This window comes from Homarus americanus, unplaced genomic scaffold, assembly GCF_018991925.1.
Source record: "Homarus americanus isolate GMGI-L3 unplaced genomic scaffold, GMGI_Hamer_2.0 scaffold11022, whole genome shotgun sequence".
NCBI classification, from domain to species: Eukaryota; Metazoa; Arthropoda; class Malacostraca; order Decapoda; family Nephropidae; genus Homarus; species Homarus americanus.
In genome coordinates, this window is record NW_024737068.1 from 299,235 (window position 1) to 315,265 (window position 16,031).

At 39.3% G+C, this 16,031-nt stretch overlaps 1 protein-coding gene across 2 annotated transcripts in view; it reads right to left on the minus strand.

Annotated features, from left to right (window-relative positions):
* Positions 1 to 10,339, minus strand: part of LOC121872869 (two pore calcium channel protein 1-like) — a 20,917-nt gene extending 10,578 nt beyond the window's left edge. The window contains exons 1-9 of one of the 2 annotated variants that reach the window (XM_042375928.1): positions 10,217 to 10,339; positions 8,539 to 8,720; positions 7,467 to 7,625; positions 7,170 to 7,298; positions 6,237 to 6,367; positions 5,620 to 5,802; positions 5,147 to 5,246; positions 2,185 to 2,365; positions 1,008 to 1,226 (exon numbers count right to left, since the gene is read on the minus strand). In XM_042375928.1, the coding sequence (XP_042231862.1) occupies positions 1,008 to 1,226; positions 2,185 to 2,365; positions 5,147 to 5,246; positions 5,620 to 5,802; positions 6,237 to 6,367; positions 7,170 to 7,298; positions 7,467 to 7,625; positions 8,539 to 8,720; positions 10,217 to 10,301 (1,369 nt within the window). In that variant the 5' untranslated portion in view covers positions 10,302 to 10,339. The remainder of the gene's footprint in view (positions 1 to 1,007; positions 1,227 to 2,184; positions 2,366 to 5,146; positions 5,247 to 5,619; positions 5,803 to 6,236; positions 6,368 to 7,169; positions 7,299 to 7,466; positions 7,626 to 8,538; positions 8,721 to 10,216) is intronic. The other variant, XM_042375929.1, reaches the window with a different exon arrangement.
* Positions 10,340 to 16,031: the final 5,692 nt, after the last annotated feature.

Below are 16,031 nucleotides of genomic sequence, written 5' to 3' on the forward strand. Positions count from 1 at the left end.
CAGCACCACCATGTAAGAGTGGGACCATGTTAGAAGTGACAGCAAATGGTGGTCAATTTTACGTAAGCTCCAACCAAATGCACTGTGAGTATGTAAATTAATTTATGTTTTTATGTCAAGTACCATTCAAAATTATTCTTTATTCTTAAAATGTATTACTGTAATACCTGAACATACAGTATACAGTCAACCCTCGCTTTACGTGGTCCCACATTCCGCGGTGCGTGTACCCCTTTACGCGGAGAGCGGCGCAAGCAGGGTGCGCACAAGGTCGCCCAGTCATCAAACATTACCGAGTTCTTCACCCGCCACAGCCGGCCCAAGTCAGTGATAGTGATAATTATAGTGAGGATATGGACTTATATGGACTTTGAGGGGTTTGACAAAGAGGCCCTGCAAGCCTCTGTGGTGGATAGTGATACAATTGATACAAGTGATACAGGTGAGGGCCAATAATCTGCCCTCTGCCTCGGAACCAACCCCCCATCCCCGTGTGCCCAGCCATCTTTTCTACTAATGTAAGTGTTAAAAACCCTAATATTATTGATATTTCTCTTAATTATTAATTGTGTGTGCATACCATCATAAAATTAAGAAGTTATTTTTACTACAACGTAGGTATTGTGTCTGAAAAAGTGGAGTTCGGGGGTCGGCCCAGTCTCTATTTCAATTAATCCCATATGTTATGTTGTTCACTTTACGCGGGCCGCCGTGGGTTGAATTAACCGCGTAAAGTGAGGGTTCACTGTACTGTATTATGTGTACAGTATTATTACTGATATTCAATGAAGCCCTTGTACTGTATATCTCCATTGTTTTGACCACCCCTTCAAGGGCTCTTCCTTATAGCACTCTTAGGAATGCATCATGAGTCCCTTTTAAAAGATATGCTTGTACAGAATAAATTAATACAAAATATAAAACCATATAAAACATAACAGCACAATCAAACTAAATCACAAGATAAAAAAACATTCTCCATGACATGTGAGAAGAAGTTCACTCACAGACAAAGAAGTTGAACCACCTCCAGATGACGAGTCTCCGTATGAGGTAACAAGCTCCACGGAGGGGATCAGGAAGGTCATTGAACCATGGCTCGGGTGGTTCATACGGCCTCCACTTGAATCCACATATTTCGTATATGTTGTAAAACTCGGTAAGACTTAAAAGACCAGATTCAGACCTATTTAAGGCTTTGAATATAAGGTAGGAATCTCGGTGACCTGGGAACAGTAAAGACAACGTAATTTAAAAATGCTTATTAAAATAACAGTACCTGTACAGTAATAATACAATCAGTAACAATACTGTACTTAATTCAAACTTACACCATCAGCATACTTTTAATAGCCAATGGGTTTTATAGCTGATATATTCTGAAAAATTTTATGGAACCCAATTTTAAATTAATTATCTTTACTGCATCTCCCACATAAAAATAAAATATAATTTAAGTAATGCACATGAACAATAATAAATTTCTTCACTCCTGTAAATTTATGATAAAAATGTGCTTAAGCTGAATAATTAAGGTAGATTGAATATTTATATATAGTACAACATTCTTTACCATACAAGATGTGTGTTTTGATGGTTGAGAATGTAGGCAAAAGAAAACCCTCCCATTAATATAATTCCCCTAATAATGGACAAGGTTTGCATGAATTAGTCTGGTATTGAGAGGGTTTACCGTTATGTTATTTGTAGTGGCATTCATGTACACATCCCACACCAGTGACCCAATGCAGGGGAACACTTCGTCAAAATTGTGTCACAATACAAAATACCCTGTATTGTACTGTACACTGTAAACACTTGTTGTCTCGTGACAACACAGTGGTCTGACTACTGTAATTTAATTTTTCTGGGTTTACACTACACATTACAGTATTGAGTTTGTGCAATAAAAAATAATGGGAGTAATTCAGGGTGCCATTGTAACGTTGAATTGGGTTATATTGACAGTCTTCTGTATCAAAATTTTCACATTATTTACTTTCTGAGTGCCTCTTGGTCCTATGCATTTTGGATTCCTGATAATCAAGTGAACAATAATTGCACTTAATATAGAAAGCTTATGTATGTATCCCTAATTCACATGACAAATGAGCCCAAAATATTCAATATAATGCTAAACTTTTGTAGTACATTCAACATATGAACACAACCATCAGCACCCACTAGTATGAGGCCTGAAGAACTTGAGAAGTCCCTGGAAATGTCTGAAAGGAATATGTGTTGGCTGTGACCTCGTCACCAGCAACCGGAAGGAATACTGGCAAGCTCTTCGTTTATGTACCAGCAGTTTTCTAAACTTGTCTTTCTCAATGTCACTAAAAACAACAAACACCACAGCAAGCATCTGAAATAAATAATCACAAACTTTGAAAGGTGACTAGACCAATGGTGTATGAAAAAATATAAAACTGAAAAAAATATTAATTCTACTATAATATGAATCATTACTTAAACATCAGGTATGAACAATATTCTTTAAGAAAGAATGTTCAGAACTTCCTTAGTTCTCAGGAACATTGACTTATGATATTTTCAATAGTGACAACATTTGTATTTCATATTATATGAAGAGAGAAAGCTGTCTTGATAAAATATTTATACTAAAATGATATAACAAACTTTAGAAAAGAAATGCTCATTCAAATATGTTTCAGTCATGACCTCCAGGAAAGCATTTAATAAGGCGGCTCAGCAGAGAATGATGATCTTGTTAAGGAACACAGAGGTTTACTGATGTCGTCAAGAGGTTTTATGATGGGAGTACTGTAGTGATATGTGAAATATAATGGTGGGATTAATGAGAAAAACTGGGGAAGCAGTCCCAGGGGTGAGTGCAAAGTTACCTTCATTTTTTCATAGTTTTATGACTGGAACATTAAGATAAGTGAGAGTAATAATGGGTAACTGTGGATATAAATAAGACACAGTGTGGATGCTGTCACTGATCTACTGTACTTGTATTGAGGATGATGCTGTGCCATTAGTTAAATCTGAGGGAAATTGGAAAAGAATGGTGTTAAGTTTTGATAAAGTTTGTAGATGAAGAATGTTAAAGATGAATGCTGGAAAATGTAGAGTAATAGTGTTTGAAAAAAGACAGTCCCAACGTAATGCTCTTATAAATGAAAAAAAAATGAAAGTAGAGATTAATAATCAAGTTATGCAAAGAAGAACACAGAACACATGAGTCTGCATTTAGTGGGTTAATGAGGGATGAGAGTTGTTTGTTCAGACGCAGTGCGCTGTATAGCTCTGGAAATTATTCATAAATAAAGGCTGACAACAGTACAGTACATATGGATAATCTATGAAATATAATGAGAGTTCATATAATTCATAAGGTACAGAGTAAAAATGCAAGAAAGGTGTATAAGTAATCTCATTTGTGAATAGATGGCTGCCCACTATGGCCACACAATATGCACAACAAGTAAGGGACGAGCGAAGAAGTTTCATGACACCTGGTGGGAAGTAAAACAGTGCATGAAAAAGATGGACTTACAACATAAGTGAATTAGTGAGGTTCAGAGGTGTCACATCAGATAATACTACATGAGAGATTGATCCTGAAATCCAGTTTCTTAATAACCATGAATCAGGTGACTTTTGTACTTACACTAAAAGGCTAGTGGGTTAGCCTCAAGGTTTCACAGGAATCCTCCATTTGCATAGATCACCAGGTACCAATATACAAGAGTAGATTAAAAGCTTCCAGGTTCAGTAAATGACTCTTCCTAATTACTCCCTGTAGAAAGAGGCTGTTGTTGAGCTGGATGATGTCCTATCACTTTATATCATAGTTTTACAGGCACTCTGGCATAGCCCCATCATACAAGTGAAGGATTACCAGGAACCCTTGGAGTTAACTCACAAGCTCAATGCTGTGATGCAGTGTTATCAGTTATTAGAGAGGGGAATGTGGAAGGTCAATAGCAGAAACGTGTCACGTGTAATCATTGTTAGCTTGAATCAAACCCAAAATTATAGATTCACTTGTGCAAAGAGCTGTAGGTGGAGTGTTTCTACCTGGTGTGTCAGGTCTTTGCTGTCACTCTCTACACTGTTCTTGACTCACTCTCCCCTACCACTTCCTTGAGGTTTGTTTCCCTGGATCCACCCCAAGCAATATGTGGGACTGGAGGAAAGATACCGGTAGTAAAACAGTAATAGAATAATAGAGAAATGATTAAGTTAGCTGATGACAACTACCTAACTAACTTAAGACTAATTTTAGCCTTCTAATCCATGGTAATCATCATTATACAGCTCCTCCCCGACTTACGACCACCCGCACTAACGACCTGCCTCAGTCGTACCAAAATTTTGTAAATTACGTAATTTCGAGTCCCAAAGTCAGTACACAGACAAAATTTTTGTTTGTAATTCACTTTAAAATGGCTAGCAAGCTGAAAAGTGAGAGTTTTGTGGTGCTGAGAAGAAAAAGAGACACCCATTATAGATTTTATATGTATTATTTAAGCATTTTCGACTTAAGGCCATTTCGACTTACAACCTGGATTTGGGTCCCTCACCCCGTCATAAGTCGGGGACAAGCTGTATACCCATTACAGTGAATCCTCATTAAAGATCGAGGTTCAATTGCATAAGGTCTTTTTTTTGAGCAAGTCATTCTCAACTGGGGAATACTTAATATGGATGACCAGGACCCAGGAAACCGGAAAATCTTCAAAATTGGTTTGGTCTTGTTCCCAAGGGTCCCGGATTTGAGGGTCTATACCTGTACAGACATACAATTATTATTGTACTGTATGTGTAACACTTATTAAGCTTATTATCATTGTGTACACCAAAAGTAGTCATGTTTTGTGATATTTTAATACATTATGAGATGGATTTTTTCCATAACAATGCATCTCAGCTTTTGTAATGAGAGGCTGTGGGAAGTGACGTGATTTTTGTGTTGAAAATTACCACCATTTTCAAAGTCAAATTTTCATGTTTATCCCATATATTTAAAGGTCATAGTTTACAAAAGCCAATAAACACAAAACCCTCAAACACGAATGTTCATTGTGTGGGAGACTTAAAGTACCCACCATTAGCGACTCCTGACTCACTATGAACTAAAACAGATTACAGTTCTAAAAGAACGTGAATGACTAACCAGATTCATGAGGAAGTAGAGGTTGATGGCAAGGAATGCAATGAAGAATGCAGCACTCCATGGGTTCTTGGCATAAGCTGGCATCATCACATCTGGGAAACTGTCCATATGAAACACACCTTAAAACCACGAAAGCTAAGGAGAATATAACCTTAATTCTGAGTTATGAACAGAGCTGATAGGATCTTATTTACATCTGGCTGCCCCTTTTGCTGAATAAATCATTTTACAAAAGCCTTTCACCAGCATGGAACTATTAACCTAGATGAAGCCAGTCTGTGTGTTCCCTTAAGTAGTCCAGAGCAGGAGAGGAGCTGCATTAATTAATTCAAGCATGATAAATAATTGTCCATTATTCAATATACAAAGCAGGCAAGGTGATGGCAGCAAACAAACTTATGCAATACCATTAGCAGATTGTGTTAAGTATGTTTATGAGATACATGAACATAAAGATAATTATTGTGACTCACTTGGCAGTTGTCAGGAGAACGTAGAGGGAGACGAAGCCTTGTTGGAAGGTCGTGAAGTAAGGATTCTGTTGATTGGGGCTGAAGAAGTAAAACCCCAGCGTGGTGAAAATAATGAGGACGAAGAAGAGGATTCCCAAGACTTCAAGGATGGGAGGCACAGACTGAAGGATCTGCCGCAGAAATCTAAAGACAAAGGCGAGGAAAATGTGCATCAGTCAGTCCCGTATAACTCTTCAACATGCTACGAATATACAGACAAAATATACAATCTATACAATAACTACATTACAAATACTGTATACAACAACATGAGTCAAAGATAAAGGTGATTGAGATGAAAACTTTGAGCTAAAACTGGGAAAAGTAAATTGCCTAATACCAATCTACTTTCTCTTTTATTTATGGGTGTTTGAATGCGGATCATCTTAATATTCTCCACCCCAGCTTATTTTACCTAAATATTAACTACTGTAACACTATTTTGGGGGGAGTAGTGCTAGGTTAGGTTAGTGTTAGTTTAGGTTAGTATTAGGTTGGGTTTAGGGTGGTTAATCTTAAGGTAAAAAATACTGTGGGAGAGAATCATCAGGTGGTCCGAAAATACCTCTTGTACTGACCTGCGAACACCCCCTAAATATCTGCTGTCGACAAAGAAGATGGGGCGCAATGATCGGGTAACACGGAAATGAGTGTGGTCTCTCACTATCACGACGACCGCCTCTAGAATCATCACCACCCATGTCACGGACTAGAGAGAAGGTGATAAACACATTACCAGGTACAGTAGTCTCTTGTCAACCTAAGGCACATTAATAATCAAATGTCCACTTGTTAACATAATGTCCACCAGTTAAAATAATACCCACTTGTTAATATAATGTCCACTTGTTAACATAATGCCCACCAGTTAAAATAATACCCACTTGTTAATATAATGTCCACTTGTTAACATAATGCCCACCAGTTAAAATAATACCCACTTTTTAATATAATGTCCACTTGTTAACATAATGCCCACCAGTTAAAATAATACCCACTTGTTAATATAATGTCCACTTGTTAACATAATGCCCACCAGTTAAAATAATACCCACTTGTTAATATAATGTCCACTTGTTAACATAATGCCCACCAGTTAAAATAATACCCACTTTTTAATATAATGTCCACTTGTTAACATAATGCCCACCAGTTAAAATAATACCCGCTTGTTAATATAATGTCCACTTGTTAACATAATGCCCACCAGTTAAAATAATACCCACTTGTTAATATAATGTCCACTTGTTAACATAATGCCCACCAGTTAAAATAATACCCACTTGTTAATATAATGTCCACTTGTTAACATAATGCCCACCAGTTAAAATAATACCCACTTGTTAATATAATGCCCACTTGTTAACATAAAGTCCAATTGTTAATACAAATTACTTACAGCCTCAACCTTATAGATTTCTTTAATACCAACAAATCATTTAGGCGAAGTAAAGTCACCATTAATAATAGGAATAATATGAAATTTTACACACCATAAAAAGTCCACCTACTTTAACCATGGAGCGTTTGTGTTGCAGGAAGGTGCGGAAACCCAGCCATCGAAGCTGCATCACGATGGAGATCCCCAGAAGAAAGAGGCCGAAGAGCTCAATGGACCCGTGAACCCCTATTGGGACACCCTGAAGATAACACTCATTAATAAAACAATCCCAGGTGTATATATTTGGTGCTCCTATAAAGTGGTCTACAAATATATCTTTAGTCTAACATAACGTAACCTAACTTGACCTAACCGTACCTTACCTAACCCAACCTAGCCTATCCTCAAAGAAATCAATTAACCTCACGTGAAAGACTGCTGGCTGCTCTATGGTAGCCAGAGACATGAGCAGTAGAGCAGCACACAGATCCAAGGAATAAAACCAGTGGTTGTGTGTGACAATGTATGCAGGAAGAGCATCTCGATCACGTGGGTGGCTGTTGAACTTGTCATTATTTTCACCTTCCTGAAAAATATTTAGTGTAAGAGAAAATGCATCACACTTGTTAGGTCACGACATAAGTAAACATATACCAAAACATGTACAAAAGACACACAATCATTCTTCCATTATACAACACTAGTAATAACAGGAACCAAAAGCCTGGTTGCCCAGTACCATCATTGACAAGTGGCTACCATCTCACTGTACATATATACAGTGTAAGTGCCACTGAATCCATATGACTTTCTCACTGACGTATAGATAACAACGTGTAAATCTGAAGAAAACAATTACAATAAAGTAAACACATAACCTCATACATCAACACCCTTTCAACTTAAGCCCCAGTGAATGCTCACATAGTTTACACAGTATAAGCAAATAGTGTATACAGTAGTAATGTGCTCTATTACATGTGATCACAAAATACTAATCCATTTATAGCATTTTTAATATAACTTTACAGTGCTGTATATGCTTGATTAAACACAATGATCGATGTTCACAACGCCAAATCCATTCAACTGTAAAGGGTCTTGTCTGCAACAATTTTATACCAATAGCAATGATTAAAGACTTGAGTACTTTAGTGACCAAGTACAGTGGTCTATCTGACCTTGTGTTTCCTTTACTACCATAATACAATTTATCCCAAAGAATCCTCGCCACACTGTCTTTTATAATAAAGTTAAGTTAGGTATTGCTTCACCACACCTCTGGTTTGAAGAGTATTTCACCATATGAAAGGCACAAAAATAAACCAAATTTTCTTCTTATCAACTTGTAAAAGCTGTCAAAAGGCTACCAAATCCCTGTCCTGCCAAGATGTGGCAACTTCCTAATGGGCTAATACAGTACTGTACAGTACTGATATCTCTGGCCTGACTGGACATTGACAGCCTTGTACACTGACTTCAAGGACTCCACCACACACCTCTAAAAATATAGCTGCCTCATGGTAGTTCATCTCCCAACTGTTTGAGGTACATATGGGAGGAGTCTGAACCTGATCTTGTAGTTCCTGGTATTCACTGTTGTCGGACTCCATGCTGGTGTTGCCGTACTCATTTGGAACATCACCGTCTCCATCCCGGACACTATCAGTTGATGCTGAAGCTGTTAAGAAATTATAGAACTTAACTATGTATGAATATTAATAAAAATGTCAGAGTAAAACATTTTAGGTGTAATGAACACAAACGAATAATTTTCTTCAAAGTTAAGGTAATGTATTTGCTATATGCAAGGGGTACATAATGATTGTAATACATAGGACTGTATAATGACATATTACCACAGAGTACTTGATACAGCTGTCACACAACATTATCATAACACCTCACCTCACATGGGAATGACTGAAAAGTTAAGAGTTAAGTGCCAGCAAGACGAAATTTTTCCAACAGGTGTTAGATGTCAGACACTTCATGAATAAAAAATAAATAAGTGAAGAATAGCATAATCCCTACTTTTGTTATCAGGGAAGCTGCCATTACCTGTTGTGTGTGAACCAAGAGCCAAACAACATTTCATAGACATTAATGCTTTCATTAAATAAACATGTAAAATTGGCAGCAGCTTATATATTTATATAGTATTAATAATATTACTGATACTGTAATACAGTACCATTAATAATTAACAAGCCAAAATATAACAAAGATTTATGGCAGTCTACATATTATTAGTTCAGTGATTTTGCCTAAGCACCATTTCATACCTAAATAGCATAGACCTACCTAACCTGACCTAACTTACTAGGAATAAAAAGTTATATATTGGCATTTAGTTTAGGTTTTCTGGTTAGGATCAGTTTCTTTTTATGTATATTGTCAACAGAAGGATGACAAAAATGGTGGTCCAAGCAGCACTCACTGTATTCACTCATATATATAAAACGAGGGAAAACCAAATGTAGGAAATTTGCAATTCCTCCAACTATTTATTTCTCTACATGAGTTTAGAAACAAGTTTTCTTCTATTGAAAATTCCCCTAAAGAAGCTCCTTCCCAGGAGTCTGACGTCTAAGCTATTACAGTACATTAAAAATTTACAGAAGTGGCAGGGGAGGCTCGGGGAGGCTCTGGCCTCGATACATTCGGCAAAATAGACCTTGACAAAATTATCAAGAACAATGGAGGGATCCTACACAGGCACACTGGCCTTCTTCCTCGGCATGGTCACCTCTAGGTTGGGTGGTCGTTAGGAAAATAAGATAAACATCTTTGAGCTACTTTACATCTGATTTTGAGAATTTAAGAACAACGGTGCTATGTATCTTAAGTCTAGCAGTCTGACTGCCACTTCTTTTGTCAATTCGGTGTTGTATTTCCCGTTCCTCGCAAAGTAGTATTTCGTGTACCGTATTAAAACAAACGTTATAAAGAAAATCTTTGGGAACTAATATGTCTGAAGTGTAAATTTGAGTAACACCACTGCCCCGATTGTGTACACCTTAATTAAGTGGCATTTACATAAACTTGAAAACAATAGTAAGAATTGAAGGACAGAGTTCATCAGCTGACTCTGACGTTTTAAAGGCCTTTTTTAAAGTCAAACTAATTTCAGTATCAAAAGCTATACACATAAGTATAAATATAAGTCAATCATACCGTGAGTGGACTGATTATCTTCTGAGGACAGGAAGAGGCTGGCAAAACTCTCGCTGCGGTTCCTCACCACCTCCGCCTCAGACATGTTTGTCAACACTGGCCTCGACACTGTTGCCAACTCCGTGTGAGAAGTTCGCTACAGAAAGCAAATAACGCTAAGATTAGTTTACATTATCCATAGGTTTTTATAATACTTTTAAACGTTTGTAGCTTCCATATATAACTTTAGGTAATCAATAAATAAGATAGTTATTTTCGCATGAGGATATATCATTCTGAGTGGAGTAAAAGTATGAATTTGTCGACAGAAATAATTTGTGGGTAGATGGCCGGTCATTAGGTGCATAACTTAAGATAAGTAAGGTATAGATAAACTACCATTGCTTCAATTAAAATATTCATTTATCAATAAGGTAGAAAATCACTCCCTTCTCTTGCTGTAACTTCATCAACTAATATATCTTAATTCTAATTTTGAAATATTTTATATTACTAGATTTAGTAAGGTTGGGTAAATTATCCCAGTCCTTTGAAGCCATGAAGAACATTATATTAAACCTGTGTTAATCCTGGTACGGTCACTTAAGACGTAGTTACTTCATAATAGTGTTATCTTTACCCCTTATGAGTTGCTATTGTAGTGGATTCCTCCCCTACAAACGCTGTTTGTCACTCCGACCCCGCGAATTCCCCAGTGTATGCCTCGTGGTCTAGGTCAACCAGCGCCGCCTTACATGACGGAGGTCAACTATTAAGCCACGCCTACCTCCGCTATATAAGACGTGACCTCGTGGTGACCTACCTCTTTCTGGAGTAAGATTTTTCAAATCACCAACGAAGAAAACTTAAACTTTTGCATGACCACAGAGAGGGAAGTATCCAACCATATTTGGCAACCGAGACCCACGATCGACCTGAATACACTGGATGACATGTCCCCACTAAACAAACCAATCACGGTGGACGAAATAGTAAGAATAATCAATTGCTTTAAGAACAAGGCTCCTGGAGTCAGCAAAATAAATAAACTCATTTTACAGCAATTACCAAGCAACATGGTACTTCTACTAAGAAATATATTCAATGCATCCATAGCTTCAGGCTACTACCCAAAGAAATTCAAGACAGCAATTATCAGACTGATACCAAAACCGGGAAAAGCCCCCACAGCAGTAGAAAACTACAGACCAATCTCTCTCTTAGAAACACCGGGAAAAATTTTGGAAAAAATAACCACGATTAAGAACATACCTGGAACTGGAATACAAATGCAACCCTAGACAACTCGGATTCAGGAAACACAGAGGAACAAACACAGCCATAGCCCTTACAGTATATACGAAAGTATTGCAAACGCAATGCATAATAAAGAACAGTGCAACATAGTTTTAAGGGACGTGGCAAAAGCGTTAGATAAGGTCTGGCACTTGGGACTTAAATATAAAATAACCAATCAAGAACTCCCTAACAACTTCACTTCTCTACTGTGTAATTTCCTGGACAAGAGAGAAGCACACATTATAATAGGCAATCACAAAGGCCCAAGCTTCAGACTTTATAGTGGAGTACCACAAGGAAGTAATTTATCCCCAACTCTTTATACAATCTACACTTCAGACATGCCGCCACCAATACACGGTGAATACATCGCATATGCTGATGATGTCACCCAGATCATCCGCCATCCAGGCAAGGCCAAACAGATGATGGTGTAGTGGACGTCTCCCCTACAAACTGCGTAGCAGCCCACCACCTGCTATCACATTCCAACGTGCCGTTGCCTAGCAACGAAACTATTCACCGGCGACTTCTCGGGTTTTCCCAACATGACTCACGGCTGCTGGGTATATAAGCTCTGTCTCTCCATTGAGATTCATTCTGACCATTCTTCTTGAACAAGCAACACCTCCTCCTCCGCCGCTGCCTGGCGGTCCTCGCTCCCGCCAGCGAGCATGGCGACCCACCAGCTGTCCTTCTCTGAGTTTCCTCACCAACCAGCTCTCATTCTGCCCATTTTCCTGAACAAGCAACACCTCCTCCAGCAAGCTCCTAGCTGTTAACATTTATTCAACCAGGAGGCCAGCAACAGGCAACATCTTCTCTAACGAAGCTCCTGCACATCTACCTCCTTCAACACGCTACTCACAGAACGTCTTCTACTGAGCAGCTCCCCACCACACGGCATCTCCAGCACCAGACTGTCTATCATATAACTTATATATTATACAAGAAAACCACATTAGAGTTTCCTTCCATCCTGAGTGCTAGACAACATTAATCACTCGATACCCCTACAATGGCATTAAAAAACAGCTCGCGCCATAATACAAATAAATAATTACGAGAAGAAATGGAAAATAAAAACTAATACACAGAAACTAAAAATCATACACATTTCAAGGATAAACCCAACACCAATCACAGTAAACAACGAAGAAATACAATACTCAAACGAAGGAAAAATACTGGGGCTAACAATAACAAGAACCGGAATAAAGAAACACATAACAGAACGCAATAGAAAATACAACTACACCTATTTAAAGCACTTGTCTGCCCCCATCTTGAATACCCGCCAATACCATTAAACACGATCAGCCTTACCAACCAATTAAAACTTCAGGCAACACAGAACAAAGCCATCCGCAGAGCCTCCAAACAACGTCCCCCATACACAACCAAAATTAAAGAGCTTCACGAAAAATACAATATTTTACCACTGAACATAAGAACATACAGCCAAGCACAGGCAGTATGGCACAAACTAGAAGTAATGGAAGACGAAATATACCATCGACTAAAAACAGAGGACACCAGAAGATCACACAGCTGGTGGCCAAAAAGCCTTCTCCATAACCCTCAAGAGCCAGAACTATTGTACACTAAATAGTACACAAAAGATGAGAGTATTCTACTAGTTACACAAGGACCTAGCAGACCTCTCCAACTTACACAATTATACACCACAGCATAAATGACTCCTTGACGCCAATAAGATAAAAGATGAGAGTTTTCTACTAGTTACACAAGGACCTAGTAGACCTCTCCAACTAACACAATAACAAACACCCCCTTGCTAGCTAGCTTAGCCTCCGCCCCCCCCCCCCTGTTCCCTTGAGCTCAGGCGACCTCTTAGTGCGGCCTTCACCGCAGGCAATCAGATCGTCTCTGCTAGGTGGATAGCCCACCTGCCCTTATTCTCTACTACTTTACTTCCCGTTTCATAACTTTCCATTTACCTTACCTCTTCTCTTCCTTCCCATGGCAAGCCATTGCCATTTTATCTCCATTATCATCATCATCATCATCATCTCCTTAGTCTGTACTCACCCCTGAAGATGTGAATTACACGAAAGCGCTTGGGAACTTTGTATTTCTTCCTTCCTTGTGGTTATCAGCATATACCTAGATCACGAGCACCCACAGTGATTTATTTGCATATATATATATATATATATATATATATATATATATATATATATATATATATATATATATATATATATATATATATATATATATATATATATATATATATATATAACTCGGCAAGTTAGGCGGGCGGGCGGGTCGTGTTGCGTCTCTGTAACAAAGCGTGTTCGGCATTCGGGCCTTCGATGTAGAGCGGCAGAAATTGGACAGTGATTACATAAGTTCGTCAAGATCGTCTTAGTGAGGTGAAAGTGTAAATCGATGTCGGACTTTTCATGCTAGACATGATTGTATTTTTGAAATCTCAATTTCCACCGAGTTGGAGGTACAGCCAGGGTCACAGGCCTATAACCACACAATCACTGCCACATGACAAAGCTTTTATTTTATTTTATTTTTTAGGGTGTTGTGGTCACGGCTGTGATAAAGGCCAACCAGGGAGTGTAGTACTGTGCCTTCGGTTAAATCAGTTCATAGTTGTCATCAGTGAATGCAGAAGAGACTATAATAACTTAAAGTGAATACATATTGGCAATCGAGCTGGTAAGGACAACTGCCAGCCTATTCGTGTCATAGGTGCCACAGAGACTTTAAATTTTATTTTGTTTGTGTGCTTTCCCAAGGACTGAATCTGTGTTTATAATACACCACTCACAGGGAAATACAGTGTACTCAGTGATAGTTCATAGTGTCATCAGTGACCGCTGAAGTTGTAAATAACTTAAAGTGAGCGCTCACTAGCAAGCAAGCTGGAAAGGCACCGTGCCAGCTGAAACCAAGTCGTGTCATAGGTGCCACAGAGACTTTAAATTTTATTTTATGTTGATTGTGTGCTTGCTCAAGGACTGAAACTGTGCCTACAATACACCATTCACAGGGAGATACAGGGTACGCAGTCGCAGACGACAACTCCATAGGCAACAGAGAGTAGCTAAGTACTTTTTTCTCTCTTTATTTTCTTTGAAATAGGTGTAGATCTATACACAGTCTACACCCCCCCCACAACAACAACAACCATGAGTTTGGTATGTGATTACTGCAGGGAGACGTCGGATATGGAGGATGCAGGCCTAACTAATGCAACGTCTAGGAAGTTACTAACTGCCGTAAAGCTTGATGGCTGTTGCTGGTATTGCCCTGGCTGCATAGTCAAGGTGAATGAAGCGATTGCAATCCATAAGGGAACGAGTTCTCTAGGGACGAAAATAGATGAAGCAGGAGCCCTGCTGGTTGACAAACTGGAGCAAGTTGAGAAAGAGATCCTTGCTAAGACTGAGGAAGTAGCTAATAGAATGGAGGTGGTTGCTAAGAGGAGCTATGCGGACGTATTAGGAGGGCCACGGGTGGGGGGGCGGAGAGTAATGCAGAATCAGTACAGGTTCTACAGCAGATTGGGACTCTGAAAAAGTGTGTCGAAGAAATGAAAATTAACGGACCTACTGTTAGGGGAGAGGAGGAACACCAGGAACGGCTCCAGCGCAGGAACAATGTAATAGTTTTTGGAGTCCCAGAGAGCCAGGCAGAGGGAACTGTGAGTAAGGAAACACACGACAAGGTGCTGTTTCAAAATATTTGCACAGAGGTTCTGAAGATTCCAGCAACCCCTCAGGATGTGAGGAGACTGGGACAAAAGCAGGGGGCTAAGCCTCGCCCCCTCAGGATCACATTAGGGAGTGAGGAGGAAAAATGGCAAGTTATCCGGCAGGCAAAAAACTTAGCAAGGAGCGAGGCATTTCGAGATGTATTTATTCACCCAGACCGCACGGTAATGCAGAGGGAACAGCACAAGAAGCTCCTGCTGGACTTGAAGCAGAGGAGGGAGGAGTCGAGAAGGAACGGGGACAGGTGCACATGGGTTATACTCAGGGGGAGGGTAGTGGAAACAAGTGTGCCGACACAGGGCCAGGGGGCAGCAGTGCACCCTCCACCCACTCAACCCCCCACCCGGGAGGCGGCACCAGCTCAGCCTACCGGACAGGAGGGAACGAGCGCCGTGTAAACAATGAAATTTTTAACCACACCCTGCAAAATACAGTGTACTTAGCAAATGCTGCAGCTTCTGAGAATGTGGGTGGAGCGGGTTTATTACTAAGAGCAGAGACGTTACCGAGAACAAATTCTGGCTTGAATGTCATGTACACTAATACCGACACGTTCCTGGATAAGAGGGAGGAGTTTGAAACACTACTAAGAGTACACCAACCAGATATTGTAGGAGTTGTAGAACTGTTGTACAAGAACAGGAGAATCGACCCAGAGGAATGTGAGTTCAGTATTGCTGGATATGACTCATTTACGAACCTAACTCAAGAATCCTGCAGGAGGGGTGTGGTTATCTACGCTAGGCAAGACCTTAGAGCCAGCCAGGCGAGGGTACAGGGAG